Source organism: Sciurus vulgaris, assembly GCF_902686455.1.
Source record: "Sciurus vulgaris genome assembly, chromosome: 7".
Lineage (NCBI taxonomy): Eukaryota > Metazoa > Chordata > Mammalia > Rodentia > Sciuridae > Sciurus > Sciurus vulgaris.
This window is the reverse complement of record NC_136467.1, coordinates 14,006,676-14,026,149: the sequence shown is the minus strand read 5'-3', so window position 1 is coordinate 14,026,149 and position 19,474 is coordinate 14,006,676. Positions and strand designations below refer to the sequence as shown.

Sequence of the window (19,474 nt, the reverse complement as noted above, 5' to 3'; positions counted from 1 at the left end):
AAGCAGCAATTATCATTGAGGTGAAAAACTTTGATAAAATATTATATGTAACACTATTCTTTCCATATTTATTTTATTTAGTGTTCATTGCCATGCTATAAATAAATGTTCCTCATTTGCAGATAAGGAAACAGACTCAGACAGAAAAAATGATTCGCCAACCATCACAGGAGACGGAAATGTAACTGGAGCCAGGAATGGCGGTAGCACACAGGCCAGTAATCCCATTGACTCAGGAGGTTGAGACAGGAGGATCTCAAGTTCAAAGCCAGCCTCAGCAACTTAGTGAGACCCTCTGTAACTTAGTGAAACCCTGTGTCAAAAAATAAAAAAGGCTGTGGCTCAGTGGGTAAGCCCCCTGGGCTCAATCTGGTACCTGCCCCAACCCCCGCCAAAAAAAAAAAAAAAAATCTAACTTGAAATCAAATTGGTTATTCTAAGTTCTTGATGTTTTTACACTGTATTCCAAGTGTGAATCTGGACATAGTAATATAATAATATAGTAAGCATTGTGTATCACATCATCTGAATACAGCAGTAAGGGCTAGAGCTTTGTGAAAAGGAATTGTATTCAAACCTAGGACAGAAACGCAACCTAACTATTTAAAACCTGGAATGTTGTGGCAACATACAGGTATAAATCAGCAGCTCTAAAATTCTAAAATTTCAGCAATAGAAAAGAGAAAAAGAGGAGAAATGATAAGGGGAGAATGAATTTGAGTTTGCATATGTATTAAAAATGTTATATTTGGTTCTTTTCCTTAGTGCTTAATAGCACCCCTTTTCCCTACTCATCTCAGAGCTTTTGTCATGGGAACCAGACTAGTGGCACACTGAGATGTGTTACCAGTTAGGTAGCGCTTTGTCTTCCACCCTGGTTTCATTAGTCAAAGTCTAGAACATCTCCGTGTATGAAGCTGCAAAGATGTCACTGGGAACTGGACAGGACTACAGCTGTAAGAACAATGATTTAAAAAATTCTTACAAAGACATATAAGCCGATGTTCAGAGACAATACTTATCACCCTGTACACTGTCATGTAATGCAAAGATATTATTAAGTGTTTCAGAGATCTGAAGCAAGTTTTTGGTTATCAGTTTTGTTGATAAATATTTGCAATTGCATCAGGAGAGGAGTTACTAAAATTTTTAGATTATATACTGTTTTCTCAGGAGGACTTTGTATATTGACCAGAAGTTTAAGAACTGAAAAAAAAAACCCACTGTTTATAAAATATACTTTGAAGATTAGGGTCATAGACTGTCAATGTAAAATAGATGGGCAAGAAAGTTTTCTGGAAATATCTTTACTACATTTCAAAATAATTTGCTAATGTATCAAGCTCAAAGAGTTCAAAATACATGTTTGATATGTTCTCTATATAGACATTTTAAATCTTTAAGAAATTTTGGTGGATTTCCAAATGGTTCTTATTTCTCTTTCTTCTGATTATGTTTGAAATTCCTTCCCTTTAGATTTCTTCACTAAAGCTTCTAATAATATATATTTGTTGCAAATGCAAATAGTCACAATTATGATCTGTTTTGGTAAAGTTAAAATACATAGAAAAAAAATGAATAAACTCAACATTAAGAATCAGGTATTATTTTAAACCAGCTTAATTCGGTGAAAATGTATATTTACTCCCCCCGAATAAACATTATTTACCTATTTCTGTAGTACTTTTACAACACTGAGCTACCAGGTAAGTATACAATACATACTTTATACTAGGCTCATTAAAGGATACTTATTGATAAATACCCCATGCATGATGACCAACTATCAGAACTGGTCGTCCTATGTACATATTTCAAGATTCTTTTTAAAGGACCATGTTGTGGTCTTGGCTTTTGCATTTCTTTATTTCAGTATCAAAACTGTTTTGCTCTTATTCACATGTACCCTATAACACTGTCAGAACATCTATGCTAACTTCAGGTAACATAATAACAATTGGAATAAAGAAATATCATTCATCCACTATTACTGTGATCTATGTACAAGAGCAATCTCTGAAGAAATCTGGGTCTCCAATTTATCTATATATACATAATCTATATCCTATACTTTTCTTTCCATTCTAGATACACCTGAAGTTAGGCAATTCAGAAAGTGCATTAACCTCTTTCTGTGCACATTAGCAGATTCTAACTGTATACAGAGATCATTTGGCAATCTAAAACACAAAGTGCTCCTTTTAAAGTGCTCATTTTTCCCCAGGGAGGAATTTACTCACTAGGAAAAATCAAACTCTAATAAAGCAAATATTGTGCTCTTGGAATGGTAGCATAGACACCAGTTGAGTGCTTTTCTGTTTGTTTATTATAGCTCTATAACTTAAACACAAGGAATTATATCATACTTAAAAAATGATAACGTTGCAAATACACAGACATATTCTTAGAAACTTTAAACATTTTGAAATTAAATGAGAAACCGTCCCATCCCCTGAAAATATGAGTTTAGCACAGGAATGCTCACGTAGCATGGATACCAACAGCTGATGTGTAAATCTGCTCTAGATTCCTTGTCAACCCAACTTCATTATCAGGTTTCAAAAAGACATACCAAGTTCAAAATCTGTATTCTACAGACACCCAGTTAGAGATTAGGGCTCTTCATAAGGGCCCTTATCTTTCCCATTTGGTAAAATATTAAACGTATTGTCAGACAGACAATTCATCTAATAGTCCAAAGTATCTTATAAAGATAACTTACAACTAGCAGGTCACCATCATATATAGTAACAACAAGAATATAAAGTCTACAATTAAAAAGATCGATGCATGCGAGTATCATAGTATATTACATATCTTCTAATCATGTGCACCAATTTATTGTGCCTCAAACACAGAAACATGTATGATACTTTACCATATATTTGTACACATCATAGTAGCACAATAAACCCAATTCCAATCAAGAAAAAAAGTAAATGACTTAAGAACAATAGAACTTCGCAATAGAGGCAATGATGTTTTTAATCTTTCTTTACTCTTTAGGAAAAAAATATGACTTTTTGTAAACATCTTCATAGCTATCTTTTTTCAACATATTACTGAAAACTATTATTAAATAGTAAATATCTAAGTGACATGAATCAACTATGTCTTAACACACAACATTTTCAGAAAGAAAACAAGCATTTGTTAAAAGAAATGATTTTATAAATATTTTCTACCTTGCATTTTAACTACATTTTCATAAATAATGTATTTAAAAGTGCTGAATATGGTAGGATAGTCAGCAACGCCAGTGTAAACAGAACATTTTGTTTTCTACTCTGCAAATTTTTTTAAAATCCCATTTTGTCAAACACTGCAACAGTTAAAATATTTGCATAGGGAATAGATAATAGCCCTTTTAATCATGTCTCCTGAATTCTATATAAATTAGAAAATCATATTCACTTAAAAAAACAATTCTTGAAATGTTTTAAATTTATGGAAAAAGAAACTTACAATGCTATCCTTTCAAGTAAAATAAATTTAAAAAGAAAACCCCAAACTTGTTTTTTAAAAATGTTTAATAAATTAAAAAATGAGAGGTAGTTAAAAATGACAAAGAAAACCTATAATTTTAATATCATCCTTAATATAAGGCCAGTGTTCTCAGTGGATATAAATCTTTTTAAAACTTTCATTTTAGGTTACTCGGTATTATAGTCATTCAGTTCAAGATTAAAAAAATAGTCTCCAGGGGATATTAATATTCAAATGTAACACACTGATATAAATATGACAATGATTATTGTTATCATCCTTTTTGTGCACAATAGGATATTGTTTTCTTGAATGTCAGAAGTACATGCCAATGTCAGGCAAGAGTTTTGTCTTAAAGAGTGTATTTATAAAAATAATGGCAGCTAAAAGATTTGAGCACTATACTGCCCTTTCATTATGGATGAGCATTAATAGTTTGGTTTTAACAATTTTAAAATAAGTCATTCGTACGGTACTATGTGAAAACAGTTAAGGTCTGAAGTAGAGAATTATCTCTTCATAACCCTTATAAAACTTTTCCTAGTAAAAACTTAGCTTTTCACTGGATTTCACTTTCAATGAAAATATGCCACAGAACAGATGCTAGTCATCAAAATGTTTTACAGTGCTACATGTAGGCATTCTTTTATTAAGTACTTTTCTACATATTCCGAAACTAAGTTATCAAGCTTATTTGTTTTCTTGCTTAAGTACATAACTTTACACAACCATTATGAACTGGAGAGCCAGTCTTTAATAAATTAATTACAGTATTGGACATCTTATATATACACAGATTCATTTTCATCTATTACAATTAAAAACAGTATCATTCTTTGATTTGTCATTGAGAGAAGATATCTTCAAATAGTTTTGTGCTTTGTTTTCTTTTCTTCTTCTTTTTTTAACATAGCAAACTCTTCTGTAATAAAAATGCCACAGTTTTGGCAGTGAACGACCAGAGAAATCCCCCACTAGAATTTGCCAACATAGATAAATAGCTCTTTTTTTCATGTACAGAAATATTGGCTTCAAAATTAGTGTACTGAGCACAATATTATAGCATGTTGAATACCATTGTTACATTTTAAAAATTGCCATTTTCTGTCTCGGATTATGTTAAAAAATGCAAACCACAGCCAAATTTTTGGCAATTATTTCTATAAGACCATATTGCACAAAAGTCTTTAAATACAGATATAAGTTATGCTATTTGACTAAATGGAACAACAACTACGTGGCAAATGAAGCAGCTTTACTTTGCACATGCAGTCTCTGGAAATACACTAGGAGACTGTTCATAGGACTACGAATACAGTTTGCTTGCAAGTAGGATGAGTGTTGAATAAAACAAACTTAATTTGGCAATTCATTGTTTTGTGTGGTATTTTCTCCAAACTTGATCATGGATAACCTTGATAAAAAATGGAGACAAAAGACCATAATGGTGGTATGTTCACAGTAGCCTGAGAAGCGCTAAACTGCAGTTCTCCAGGAACTCAATTTCTGTATTATTTAACTACTTTTATTCCCCATCCCAGCCCTCCAAAATGATGTTTTTTAAATGAAAATTAAGATTCAGAAGAAGAGCCGGCAGTACTTTCGACAAATGACTTATAGATCTGAGAGTTCAAAAACCTTGGGAAAGAATCTCTGTGCATTAAGGTATATATCTGAAGTTGGGCATCTTCATACATGTGAGGGTTAGGATCCAACAGATTTCTATTGATCACCTCTCTAACTCGAGAATCAAGACTCACCTAAAAAGAAAATAGAGATCCGTTAAATAACATATTTTTTTTCAAAAGACCTCAATTAAATAACTGCAGGTTTTTGACATTTCAGACAAACTTCAAAGAGTAAATCCAACAACTGCAAACCTTGAGGTCGTCTTTTCAAAGGCCATGTAACCTTATATAATTTTCTCCCTTCAAACTTTGATTTTAACAGACAAAAAAACCAACTAGACTTTATGCCAGAAATCTGGTTCACAAATATCTTGACTAACTTGGATTTATCTTTTCTATGCATTCATTCAGGAGCTTTTGAGAATTTCATTCACCATTGAGGTCCCAGAGAATAGCCGGAATGTAAATTCACCTCCTCCTTTTCTTTAACTTTTGGAGAGTTTACTCGGTAATAGGATAAACCTCTACTGGCAGAGTCGAGTTCTCTGATCAAAATTAATATGCATGTCATAGGTTGATTCTCAACAGTTTCCTATCCCCACAGATTCTATGGCCTCACAAGTAGGAAAAGAGGAAAGCAGAGTGAAGCAGAAGTGCAGGAGGCTTTCTTAATGATGCACATCTCCCTGGCAAGACCCAGGAAACATCCTTGCATTGCAATACATCCAAAGACCTCTGTACTCAACATGAAGCAGCACAGCTGCGTGAAATGGGATCTTTCAGAAAACTATAAGTAGGAACTAAGAATATTAAAATATATTAAATAAAATAATCAATGCAGTGTTATTTGAAAAGTATATAGAAATGAAATTCTGTTGTGATGTAGTGCCCTCCCCCACTTAGGACTGATCCACCCGGAACAGGTAAGGACCCTCTGGGGGGGAAAAAGTGGAAAAAAGTAGCAACGAGGGCATGCTTGGGGAACAGGACTCACACTCTGCCTTGACTGCCTTGTTTGAGAAACACTCCAAGAGTCCTGACTGATTTTCTCAACTTTCACAACTGAGCAAGGATAGGACATTATGAGCCGCCCTTACTTGTCTGATGATACACACACCATACGTATTTATACCTCAACAGCCCATCGTGAGCATCTGTCAAAAGCTGTTTTGGTTCTGGCTCCTTTTTCCATCACTGTCTAGGGTACGAGAGAGTCTCTGGATGAAGCCACTTGCATTCCATTGGGTGTCCCCAGATTCCTGATCGCTACAGATCATGTGGAGTTGGGTTGATTGACACACTCCAAGGACAGCTGCTAGGTTTGTCAGGAAAGGGTGATTCAGACTAAATTTCTGTGGTTTAGTTAGACCAACTTATAAATAGAAAAAATAAATATTTCTGGCTAAACTATATATTTGTCTTTTATGGGATATTCTTTTAAAAATGATGTTATGGAAGTGTATCATTTAGTTTTTAATTTCTGTGGCATACGAAGTCATCATCAATTATAAAACAACAAAAGTAGAGAATTCCCCCGGCCCCATAATCTTCTTATTTCATCTAAAAGTATCTTTTGCATTTCTACTCAATGGGACACTATTGACATTAGAATTTAAACTGATTCGTCTTATTGAGTTGTTGTGGTACAGTAAAGTTTTGCCAAATATATGCCGCTGTTTTTGTAAATGGTGGTTTTATTTTTAAACTTGAGGTAACTTTGTTTCAATGGAGAAGGGAATTTTAGATTAATGAAATAGAAAAAAATGTGCATGTACTTCAAAAATAACAGCATAATTAAGTTTAGTATAGTAGTTCCTTATCAGTAGCTAGAATCAATAGTTTAAGTTATCTTAAGACAGAAATAAAATAACCTGAATCATTACATGTTTTGATTCCTCATTAATTTTTAATTTTCTTTGCAAATTGAAAACAATAATAAAATATCATAAAGTAGTACAGGTTAACATTTGCTAAAGTGTAACAAAAGCGCATTTGTTATTTCCATTTGAAAAATAAAATATTTACCTTCATATCTTGTTTGTTTGAAAAGGTTGTCAGTCAGTCAAAAGAAGTGTAGAAAGGTCAATAACAAGTTTAAGCCCATGGGAATAACAATCTACCGTTTCATCTCGCGGTGTCTTGTGCTTCAGAATGAGGATCATCTATAATACAAGGCAATGGGGTGGATCCAGGCTTGGGCCTGGGCCATAGTCACCCTAGGATCAGGCATGTCTAGATGGCTTGTAAAGCCATCTTATCTGGGGTCCACCCCATCATGCGGGGCTGAGGGGTTCCTGGGAAAATCTTGTCCCCAGGGTAGAGAAAGTTGAGCAGTACAAGAGCTATCTTTTGCCACAGAAGTTTTCTTCCTTCTCAGTCTCCGTATTCTCGTAGTTGGGGATAAGGGGAGAGAGCATTACAGCAGTAACAGTTTAAATGCAGACACTTCTACCATGAGATGGGGTGCAGGACTACTGATAATTTGGGAGCATTTCATTGGCAGTGTTTAGCTGGTGGTTTCAACAGTGCTGACCACTGTCAGTTTAGAGAGGTGGCAACTGCAGCTTCAAAAAGACAGAAATGATTTTATGGAGCCTCAGTGGACTTGGAAATATACATTCCCACTGGAAGAAGAAAAGTGGATTGCAAGCACAGAAAAAATAGGAAAATATACCCTGAATACCCTGGTTATTCCACACATTACTGGGGAGGGAAATTCAATGAGCACTTAGGTTCCATAGAGTACAGAGGTCAAGTGGAAGGAATGAAGACAGATATCTTGCTAGTGTGACTCAGAAAGCCCTGGGTTAAACCACTGGTGTACCCTTTTGTCAATCTTACTAGACTTCCTATGCCTGGAAGGAAACTAATAAGCTAGGTGAATATTTCTGGGAGGGAGAACATACTCTGATCTGACCTTTGTTTGTTTGTTTGTTTGTTTTTTGTTCTAGCCCTCAAGATATAATAGAAATTTTGACCCTGTGGATATGGTTGGCAGAATTGGAATGAAAATGATTTTCACTGAAATCTTTTTTCCCCATAAGACCCTCCTTTATGTGAATTTTCTGAACAATTTTTTACTTAACCTAATTAAATACTTCCTCCCATTTCCATCTTATTTTTAACAGATTTTATATAATAATTTTAAAATAAATTATTATTTTTTCCATGTCAAATTCTGATTAATATTTTTTTTTCATTTACAAGCCCATCTCAGATTTTACCAGTTAGAACTTCTGCCACTGGAGATTTTTTTCCTTAATTTTAACTAAATTTAGTATTCTCACAATAGTTTATAGAACTGAAGATATCTGATTCTCCTATCAATTTTAATAAATCTTGGGCATGAGCACTTTTAGTCATGCATTGTGTTATGCTTGTTATTTCTACTGAAAATAATGATAAATTGCAAAGTGATGGATAATTCGAATGCATCTGTTGGAGCGAAAATCATTAGAAAGATAAAATGAAGTGACTTTATTCCTGGGAGGGCCCAAATGAGGCAGCACACCTTGCTTGTTTTGAGAGTTCAGGGATGTGGTAGGCTGGCTGTTTCTCCTTTTTGCCTGAAGTTCTAAGGTCGAGTTCACAGGCATTGGTCATGAAGAAGACCCTGGACAACGGAGGAAGGACTCCACATGCTTCAGTAGGAAGAACTCCAGGTTTGGGGTCACAGGTTCCTGGGCTCACGCTCTATCACTACCAGATTCAACTCCAATGCCTTGCAACATCCACTTTACCTCTCTGAGGACCAGCTTCCTCTGCTGTGAAATGTTGGCCTCTGTTCTCCTGGCTGAAGGACTGTGGGGAGGTTTGGATTGTGATAATGGATGTGAGACCCTCTTACCCGCAGTGAACTTCAAGCCCAATGAGAAGTGAGGGGAGTAGATAAAACAGTTCATCCTAATCACGAGGACAACTTTTTGATCAATCCAGTGTGTCTGCTTTTGTGTCAACTGGAGTTTTACCTCCTCAGAGCTTCTTTTTTGAACACCCCATTCTAGACTACATCCTTTGACCCTGTCCGCCCCAATGTTTATCACGACTTTCAGTCACTTGTTTCCAACATGCATTTTCTGTGTTTATAGAATGTAAACCCATAATGGAGAGACCAGTATCTGTCTCGTTCACCATCGTCTCACCAGCGCCCAGCCCAGAACATGGCTCAAGGGACTTAGGTTATTAAAAATACAAAAAACTTGTTCTTAAAACGATTTGAAGTAATTTCCATCACATTGGCTTCAATGGTTTCATTAAAGAAAAAAGTTGTGTATGATATATGCACATACACACACACTCAAATATATATAGAGAGAGAGAGATATAAATACATATATTTATGTGTATAAATAACTTTAAATGTAGACTTTCTCTACACATAACAAAATGAAACATGATAATTCAAATTAAGATAAAATAAACTCTAGTGAGGTAAATGCAGTCTGGTCAATACTAAATCTTGAAAACTTTTACTTACTTAGTTATTACCATTTTATAAATGACTCAAATGTTCATATTTTTAAAAAATAATCTGAGTAAGTGGAGATAGTTACAGAATTTCAGAGTAGAAAGGCCAGATTGTCTAGCTCCCATGTAAGAAATCAACTGTGATCAGTTTGTAGTGGTTGTCTTTTATTTTGTTTTGTTTTGTTGTTTTTTGGTATCAGTGATTGAACCCAGGAGCACTTACCCACTAAGACACATCCCCAGCCTGTTTTATTATTATTGTTTTTTTTTTTTTTTTTTTTTTTTTTTTATTTTGAGACAGGGTCTTGCTAAGTTGTTTAGGGCCTTCCTAAGTTGCTGAGGTTGACCGTGAACTTATGATATTCTTGCTTTAGCCTTCCAAGCCACTGGGATTACAGAGGTGTGCCCTACTACACCCAGCATGTAGTGGCTGTCTTAATGCTGTACTGAGATTTTGAGGTTCTATCTGTGTAGGAGTACCATATTGATTAGTTATATCATTTGATGGGGCAGGTTAATGTGGTAGTACAAGTGGCCTTAGAGCTGCCATTTTGGATTTGGTTTACTAGTCTCTGTGCCCATTTTTATGGTTACTCTTACAAATAAATCAACTGAATAATGAGGCTCCCCAAAAAGGTGAAGTGGTTTGTCCTAAGTCACACAATTAGGATGTATCAGAGCCAGGACTAGTATCCTATGAATTTGGATATTTGTCCTGTGTTCTGACTACGTTCTAATCAGGGCTCTCCTGGATATGACATGGGTTCTCACCAAGGAAAACAACATTTAAAGAACAATAATTCAATGGCATCACTAATATATGGTGCCTGATTAGAGATTGAGAAAAGTTCTCACAGGAATATCACTAAGCTAAATAGACTGGAAAGGGCTCCAACTTCCATGATGTTGTGTGAATCAAATCATTGAACATGGCTCAAGAGTAAATAAATCTGTTCCTGGGCTTAAAATATAGTTTTTATAGTTTTTCAATAATGATTTTATATAACTGAAAAGACCTACTTTCATTTTACTTGGTTTTTGAGAGTAAACAATAATCAAATATAATTACTAACTTGAGAAAAATCAGATGACAAAGGCACTTCATACAGTTGTATAATTAAAATTCTATGTCAAAAGTTATTTATAATTTATTCACAAGTCAGCACACAAAAAGCAAGATGATAAAAATGTGAATTCTCTTTCTCTTCTTCCTCTCCATTATGTTATTTTGAGATTTAGGGTAGGTAATGGATCAAATGTGAATGCTAGGAAAAATGGAGAAAATAAATATGGCTATTAAATTAAATATTAGTTTATGTGATTTTTAAAAAGGTCATGTTCCTGATTAGGAAATACTATCTGAATGACATTTTAGTAAAATTCATGTTCAAAATAAAGAAATTAGGCCAAAATATAACTTCGTTATTTTAGCAAAAAGAATGAAAACTCATGTTTATTTTTCAATAATCAGTATCTCTGGTAGCTCTCAGCACAGTCCAAAGAAGAAGTAATCCTGTGTACATCGAGTATTTTGTAAAGCTTCATCAACCAGCCACATCTGAGGAGCAGCCGAGAGGACAATGCCCCCCACAAAAACTAAAGATCAGGAAATAGAGACCAGAGAAATGAAGGAACCATATCTGCAAAATGTGGAGAATACTTTTTTTCCTAACATTTAAAAAAAAAAAAAAAAAACGGAACAACCAGCTTTTTAAAGTGAACCATATGTAATTCAAAGGACTGACCTTGGTAATCCAGACAACTATCACTAGAAGATGACATACCTCACACGTGGCTGGGGAGAGAAATGGGCTAGATAATCTTCTCAATGACTCTCTAATTTTGTGTAACTATAAGCAAAGACACATTTGGGGATACATCTAGATCATTTGGTTTATTTGCCAAATAATGTGACTTTGAAATACAAATGAGAATAATATTATTATGCTAAGATTCAAGAAGAGTTGATTAGATACTGAGGTTCTAGATAGACCAGAAACCTAAAGAATGTTTTCTTTTTATGTAGAATTATGCTAGTGTTAGAAATATAGAATGATATCAGTAATACATGTTTTGATGCTACTGAAAAAAAAATTCCCCTACTTAGTTTCTATGACTACTTCTATATTTCTGTAGGAAATGAAAACAAAAATCAAGCTTTTGTGCATCTAATTTAGGAAGTTTTCTCATTTTGTAGAGAGAATACTGCTGGAGTATTCTGGAATTCCAGTGACACTTTAACCTAACAGATAAAAAACATTAAATTATTTAAGTACACTTCATTGTAAGTGAAATAGTTCATATGGCATTTCCAACTCAGAGATTTGAAAAGTAGATGCAAATTCATCTTACAGGTCTCAGAGGAAGGAGTGCAAAGCAGAACCTGGGAGCTGGCGTTGTAGCTCAGTGGTGGAGCGCTTGCCTACCATGTGGGAGGCACTGGGTTCGATTCTCACCACCATATACACATAAATAAATTATACAAAGGCTCATCAACAACTAAAAAAAGTACACTTGTCACTAAAAAAAGTAACAAGGCAGCACAGGGCCACCTCTAGTGCTGGATGAAACACTGAGAACAACAGCCTGGTTCTAGGGACTTCATCCATGTCCCTGGGGCACAAGAGGGCGGTATGCAGTATGCAGGCTAAACCAGGAGCAGAAAGCACCAGGGCCAGATACTTAAATACACAGATCAAATCACAGTCGTTTAGTAGAAACAGAAAAGGCAACAGAGGGTGAGGAAAAGAGACAGCCTTCCAGGGGCCACTGGGTTCTCTCAGGGCATGAAAGCACTTCTGAAGCTCTCACATCCCGGGGCCTGGTCACACTGCTAATCCACGGCTTCTAACAGTCAGCTGCAGCATTTCTTATGCATGAAATTAAATTAATTCTTTAAAAATTAAGAGGAACATGCTATTGGGTGGCTGGAGGTGTTTTTTATTGATTAGGTACATCCTAGCAATGGGAAAACTTGCACTTTCTGTAACAGAAAGTCTAGAATAAGTCATGTAATTTCTATTTCCACCCTTGCCCTGAAAATATTAGTGGTGATAAAGGCCCATTCTTCAGTGCTGAAAAATTCAATCATAAGCATCAACAAACACATCAGTGATTGTTTTTTGTTTTTTGTTTTCGTTTTAGATTTTTTTTTTTTTTTTTTGGAGCCCTTATGCCAGAGGTTTTCAAACTAACACATATGTGGGAACAAAGTGAAGATTCCTGGGCTCTGTTTCCAAAACTTCACATCTAGAGCTCTGGGTAGGCCTCAAGAACTATCGTTTTAGACATACTCCCATAAGAGTGATCTGGGGAAGATGCTTTGAGAAGCACAGCAAGTTGCTTAAACAGGCCGGATAGTGTTAGCTCCTGAGAAGCAAGAGGACTATCCCACACAGTTCAGCCAGACAAAGCCTAGTGGAGGAACCTGACCTTCAAACATGTGTCAGGAATATACATAGTTTGGAGGCTTAGTAATCTGCTCACAGAAGTCTTCTGACCTGTCCACATCCCATGCACTACCCAATTTGGACTGTGGTTCCTTTAAGGCTATTCTTGGTCTTAGAGAGCCCACCTCAGTTTTCCAGAAGTTTACCTCTTTTGGCGACAGTATGGAGATGTAATCTTCATATATCATTCTGGCCTTTTCTTCAATGACTTTTTTGTTTTGTTCTTTCTTCAAGTCTTCACAGGCGAGCCAGAAAAGCAGATTCTCTTCACTGTATTCTGTTCGCAGGAACTCTCTGAACAGGTTCCTTCCCGCTGGGGCCTTCATCATCTTGTCGAAATTTTGAGACCAGGACAAGACTTCATCCGCTGTGGGATTCTGGCTGCAGAGACGGAAGGTGACCATTACCAAAAGCAGCCTTGACCTGTGAACACTAGACTAGGTGAGGAGGAGAGGGGAGAGAACATCTACTCAATCCTGCCATCTAGAGGTCAGGATTTTGACATGCAGTCCCATCTGACTGGGCAAACACCTGTCAGGACCAGATCAGTTTTTTCTGGGTCTTGACCAACAATCAGGTAGGTACAATATGCCTGGAAAGAAACCAGGTGATGAAATAATAAAGAGCTATACAGTGTACGAACATGATCATCGTAAATTCCTGATGAAGCTTGGAAATGTTTAAACCCTGACGATAACTTGCAAGTGGATGATGCTTTGAAGTGTAAACTAGATTTTTTCATGGCCTCACAATATAGATTTTCTAGCTAAAAGGAAGAGTTTTTCTTCTCTAGTACCCATTTTTCCACTAGTCACTGGATCTCAAATACAAATATATTGTGTGCACTTGTCATGATTTTCCTAAAATGCTGCTGTGAACCACCTTCTGGTTCATTCCACAATGGCATTGGAGAACTTCAGATATCTATGTGCAGATTTTTCCATGACTACTGCAGAAACCGCCATTCATTGCTCCATCTGCATTTGGTCAAAGAGGTATCTATATTTTATTTTTTCTTAATTTTTTTGACCAGTTATTTAAAATAGATCTGTTACATTCCATAATGTCTGAACTTTCTCCTTCACTTAGAAATAATTAAGTTTTAAAAAGTTTAAAATTACAGTGAAGCATCATTATAAAAAACTTCTCATAAAAGAAAAAAGAAAACACTTACATGAATAAACTTGTATTTTCATTTTACTCCCTAGACATTGCATGTCATTTCAATTTCTCATTTTGGATAAACTTGTCAGAATCTATTCCTGGAAATAGAACCAGGAGGCAGCTGGGTATCCTTCCCAATTGACTTTGGTAATCCAATATCTATTTATCTATATTCCTTCCTATCTTCCCTCCCTCCCTCCCTCCCTCCCTCCCTCCCTCCTTCCTTCCTTCCTTCCTTCCTCTGTGTCTGTGTGTGTATGTGTTTAGAGTCTTCACTCATAAAGAAAACTTTTAAAATACCCTCAGAAAAGGAGAGCTAAATAGGCAATTTGGGAGGCTAATTCATGCAACAATCTCTATCTCTTTCAAGAGAAAGATGAGTGTAGACGATGTTTTGACTGATAACATAGCCAATAGAAAAACTGAGGAAAAGCAATCAGTCACAAAACAAGACCTCATGGACCGTGTTAGCATTCATTTCACAAAACCATCCCCAAGGTCACCCTGAGGCAAGAGATAGGGCTTAGACACTCAGCAGACGCAAGCAGCTAGGAAGGAAGTCCCCATACTCACCACTCCTCTAGGACCTGGATGCTCTCCATTCTCGTGGTGAGTGTGGGTCTTCCTGCATTCTCCCCTCTTTCTTCATTCCTGACGGTGAGGCTGCAATGTAGCACGGTGTGTTATTTTGTTAAGAGAAATTCAATCAAAGAATGAATTTTACAGGAGAAACAGCTCATAGGAGAGTTCATTGTCAATTATGTGAGAATATTTAAAGTACAGAAAAATCACACTTAAATGGTGGGTAACCTGTGCCAAATGGAGATAAGAGAACAATTTTTAAATAACATGAAAAAGTAATTCAGATATCAGAATGGATATTGTTACTTATTTTAAATTCACTGTTACATAATTTGGATTACTAAGCAAATCTGAGATATTTATGTGATTATATGTTTCAATATTTGATATATAGTTTTTTTTTTTTTTCCCCCAGTACTGGGGATAGAACCCAGGGGTGCTCAGCTCCTGAGCTACATCCCCAGACCCGTTTTGTTTTGTTTTTATTTATTTATGTATTTATTTGAGACAGGGTCTCACTAAAGTGCTAAGGTGGCCTTACACTTTCAATCCTCCAAGGGTGCTAGGATTACAGATATGCACCACCACACCTGGCTTAATACATACTTTTACATATTAATATATACACTTTTATATATACTTAATATGTCCTTTTATATATTTTCTTTATATGAAAAGTCATTTTCACGTTAATTCTATTCAGTTTGTTTTCCATTTATTTTTTTCCCATAATAGCCAAGAGGATAAAATGTCTCAGAATCTAATACAGATTTTGCTGAATTCACAATGTCTTTCCCTGCAGACCAGGTGTGCTGTCAACCAGTCACTTCAGTTTAAGTTACTGGATTTGTATTTGACTTTGTCTTTGATCTTTCACCTTTGATAATCTTCAGTGTTATGAGGGGGTCAGGCCAGCAACTCTGAAGTTTGGGAACCTGAGAGTATTGGGCAGGATTCCTCCTGGAATCTCTGTTTCTGGGGTTTAGAGTGGGAATTCTCCAGGATTACAGGAAGTAGGATAATCTCATTAGTCTTAGGGACCCAAAACAAGAATAAGAATTGTCTGATTGAGATAAACTTCAGCTGAGCACTGCCTTGGGTTGGAACGCCCAAAGTTCAAGGTGTAGACTGCAGATGATGGAGGAAGGTGGGAAGGATAACTCCTCCGTGGCCTTGGCAATCTTGAGCCCCTGAATTAGCAAACTGAAGCCTCTGTCTAGAAGCTGAGGAGCTTCATGAGAGCCTGTTAAGAGCAAAAGCAGGTCAGATAACACCTCTTCATTTATTTACTCCCCAAGAGGCAACGGAAACTATTAATTTTTAGCACCTGTTCTGAGTCCATCACTGTTCTCATAATAGTAATGTTATTCTCATAATGAGCAAAGTACAAAGTGGATTGGTAAGTGGGGCAAAAATTGGATGCTAAAACAAAGTGGGTTGGTAGGTGGGGCAAAAACTGGATGCTAAAATGTCTGGTATACCTGGAGTGAGCTTGAACTCTACTCTAACCACCTGTATTTCCTTTGAGTGCCTACTAAACCTGTCTTCCAAGTTGTTATCCATTTAGGTCAGATATGTGTTTTACAAGAGTCATTAATTTCTTAAAGTATCCAAGTGACAGTGCTTTTCTGGAATTTGAAAGTGGGTGGTTGGGGGAAATACACCACTGACAATATTCTCTGAAATTTCTTGCATATATAAAATATGCATGTATATGTATATATATAATATGCATTTTTTGGTAAGTTCTAGAAAGATCTTATTTAAATAGGAAATTAACACTCATACTGCCAAGCACTACTTATGTTATGTGTATGGATGTACAGACATATTAAGGTGCTACAAGAAGACTGAAAAAGAGATCTTCCCCTGCTTAGATGATAAGAGCTTATTTCAATTGCATTTCCACGTGTCCCAGAGAATGTGCCCCACAAAATGTAGGTATACCCCATGTTAGGCAACATCTTTGAAAATTTGTTCTCCATGGCAGAGCAACAAATCTGGAAACCAGGTGCATGATTCACAAGTTTCCAAAAACGAGTTCTGGCTCTTATATCTGTTACTGTGATGTTTACAAACATCCCAAATGTTACCATATTAGAGCGATCGCTATGAAATACTGGGTTGTGTTTACATCTTGCACTTCCACAGATGGTAAAATGTGGACACACATTTGGACTAAAACTGCTTATAACAGATATTCAATAAAGGCTTAACTGTTCCCCATTTGTGTGTGCTCTCCAACTAATAGTGGACCCTGTATAAAGAACCTGAACTTTAGCAACTGACAATTTATCCTCTTAATAAACTGCCCAGTAGTACCACTCTTCAAGATGGGTGCCATGGTTTCAATGTTCAAACACCAATGAAAATGCCCTTTTAAGATGAAGTGGAGAAGATAAACAAGAAATTGCTGCTGGACTGTGTGTGAAAGCACCCAGAAACCACTGTGGATACTGGAACTCATGCAAGAGACCGAGAGAAAGGGACAGAGAAAGAGAGAGAGAGAGAGGGGTGGGGGAGAAAGGCACGCGGTGGAACTATTCTTAAGTAGTGGAATTTCACAGGCTAATAACAATGGACCAATGACTGACTAGGAGGTTCACCGGCTAACAAATCTGGACCAATGACTGACTACGAAGTTTGTGGGCTAACAACCTGGGTTGCAAAGTGGTGTGTGTTGGGGTGGGGGCAGAACACTGGTGGCAGCAAAATGGCAGATCTGATGCCAATAGTGTGCCTGCCCTGATCCTCACACCCCCACCCAAAGTTTCACTTGATCCTGCTCTAAGGAAGCATAGTTGTTTATTATTTTTTTAAGATACTGAACTACTGGAAAGATTTGCTATAGAGCAACATCTACATGTCATCTGTGTTGGAGAAATATCCAGGAGGAAAACATCAAATGTAAAAGTCGTGAAGTCACATTTTGTTTTTCATTTTCACACATGCAACATTTTAACTAACATTTCTACTTCTTAAACTATTAAATCCACCAAGAGAACAAAACACATTTGCAGTACTCACAGTAGGAGTCTTGATCAAAGCTTAAATACTTTATGGAACAAAAATGCTAACAACCTAGGCTACATATACTAAAATAAGCATTTAAGTTCCATTAGAGACATTCTAGAATGTTGACTTTCAGAAGGGAAGAAATGTATTTGATAGATTTCAGAAAAATAAGAAAATGTGCTCTGTTTACTGGTAGACTGTTGATTTATGGGGGATTGGATGGTGGGATGGGGAAAACGTTGTGCCACTTAAACAGTTTACTTTTGCCATCAGGGATATGTGCACGGTCTAATTTGGAAGATGGTCTGCCAGTGTTAGGAGAACACTGGCTTTCAGGAAGAACCCTTGAAATGGTTCCAAATAGGATGAAAACTTTACAGTAGCCATGGTAAGTCTGGGAAAGAGGATGATCATAAAACCATATATGTTCAAACAAAAATTCAACTGAGGAATCAATACGCTCAAATTTAATATATTGTGACACCAAGGCTCCAAGAAAGAACCACTATCACTGGTAAAGGCAGACAGTTTCCAATATTTTAACATTCTTACACTGTGATATCAATCTTTTCTTTTTATGTAACAGCTTCTAACTAAAATTGCCTAGTGAAAAGAGAAATCAACATCCATTAGGTTCCCTGAAAAATCATTGGTAGATGATTCTTTAATATTTCATTTTCATCATTCAAAATATTCATAGTAAATTATGATAGCTTTATTCAGGACTTAACAATAATCTACAAATATGTATGAAACATCTGGCTTAATTTCACTGTGGCTGGAAATTCAAGATGCATAGGACAAAGATAAGCTCAGACAGGTAAGTAAACATCACATGCCATGCTGTTAAGAAGTAAAAGTAATACCTGTGGTGTTTCCAAGACACCAGTATGGTACTTATACTTTTGCATGAGGGAACTGAGGCAGGCTTTGCAGAAGAGGTCATGATTAAAGTGGGTTGAAAATGAGCAGATGTTTGCCAGAGAAGACCTGGATAAAGGGGATTCCAAGCCGAGGGGTGAAAAAGTCTTGCAGAGGCTGGGAGTTGTCAAAAGATACCATCTAAATGGAGAAGAGAGTGAACAGATGAGATGGTTCAGGGCAGGAGCACAAAACCAGGATGAGCAATGAAGTATGTCTCATGTGACCAGCCAAGAAGACGATGATGTGGACTGCACAGGCAGCGTACTCCCCCTTTGGGATGAACCTCACTCTACTTGCTTTGTTTCCCCTTCAGGATGGTGACAATGCAGTGACCTGTTTCACAAGGGGTAAGGCAAGAAATAAGAACTTGGGATCAAAAGGCAAATTGTTTCAAATGCTTAATTAAATATAAGGCCGAATGGGCTGCATACTAAAATGGCAATTTCAAATTTATTAAAGAGCTTTTCATTTCCAAAGGAGGAAAGAGAGACTTATACTTTGCCCATAAAACGTTCCCTTATACATTGCCTTCCTTACTTCTTCCTCCTAACAGTCCTGTGGGATAATCATTCCATTTTATTTACAAGGAAACAGTCACGGAGGTTTATTTACATGGAACAATTAAAATGCAGCAGCTCACATCCCGGGACTTCTTGGCTGTGCTCATTTTCGCTTTGCAGGGTTGCTCTATTCAGAGAAGAGTTGACTGTGATGTTTTACCGTTTTGGTAAAACATCAGAGGATGCTGGGCCCAGGGTC

General features: G+C 36.4%; 1 protein-coding gene across 10 annotated transcripts in view; it reads right to left on the bottom strand.

The window, feature by feature from the left end:
- Positions 1–505: 505 nt before the first annotated feature.
- Positions 506–19,474, bottom strand: part of RGS17 (regulator of G protein signaling 17) — a 103,120-nt gene continuing 84,151 nt past the window's right edge. For 8 of the 10 annotated variants that reach the window (XM_079146612.1, XM_079146620.1, XM_079146618.1 and 5 more), the window contains 3 exons: positions 14,768–14,857; positions 13,177–13,411; positions 506–5,246 (listed from right to left, as the gene is read on the bottom strand). In XM_079146612.1, coding sequence (XP_079002738.1) covers positions 5,058–5,246; positions 13,177–13,411; positions 14,768–14,857 — 514 coding nt within the window. In that variant the 3' untranslated portion in view covers positions 506–5,057. Of the gene's footprint in view, positions 7,277–13,176; positions 13,412–14,767; positions 14,858–19,474 lie in introns of all 10 variants that reach the window. The other 2 variants (XM_079146613.1, XM_079146621.1) reach the window with 2 other exon arrangements.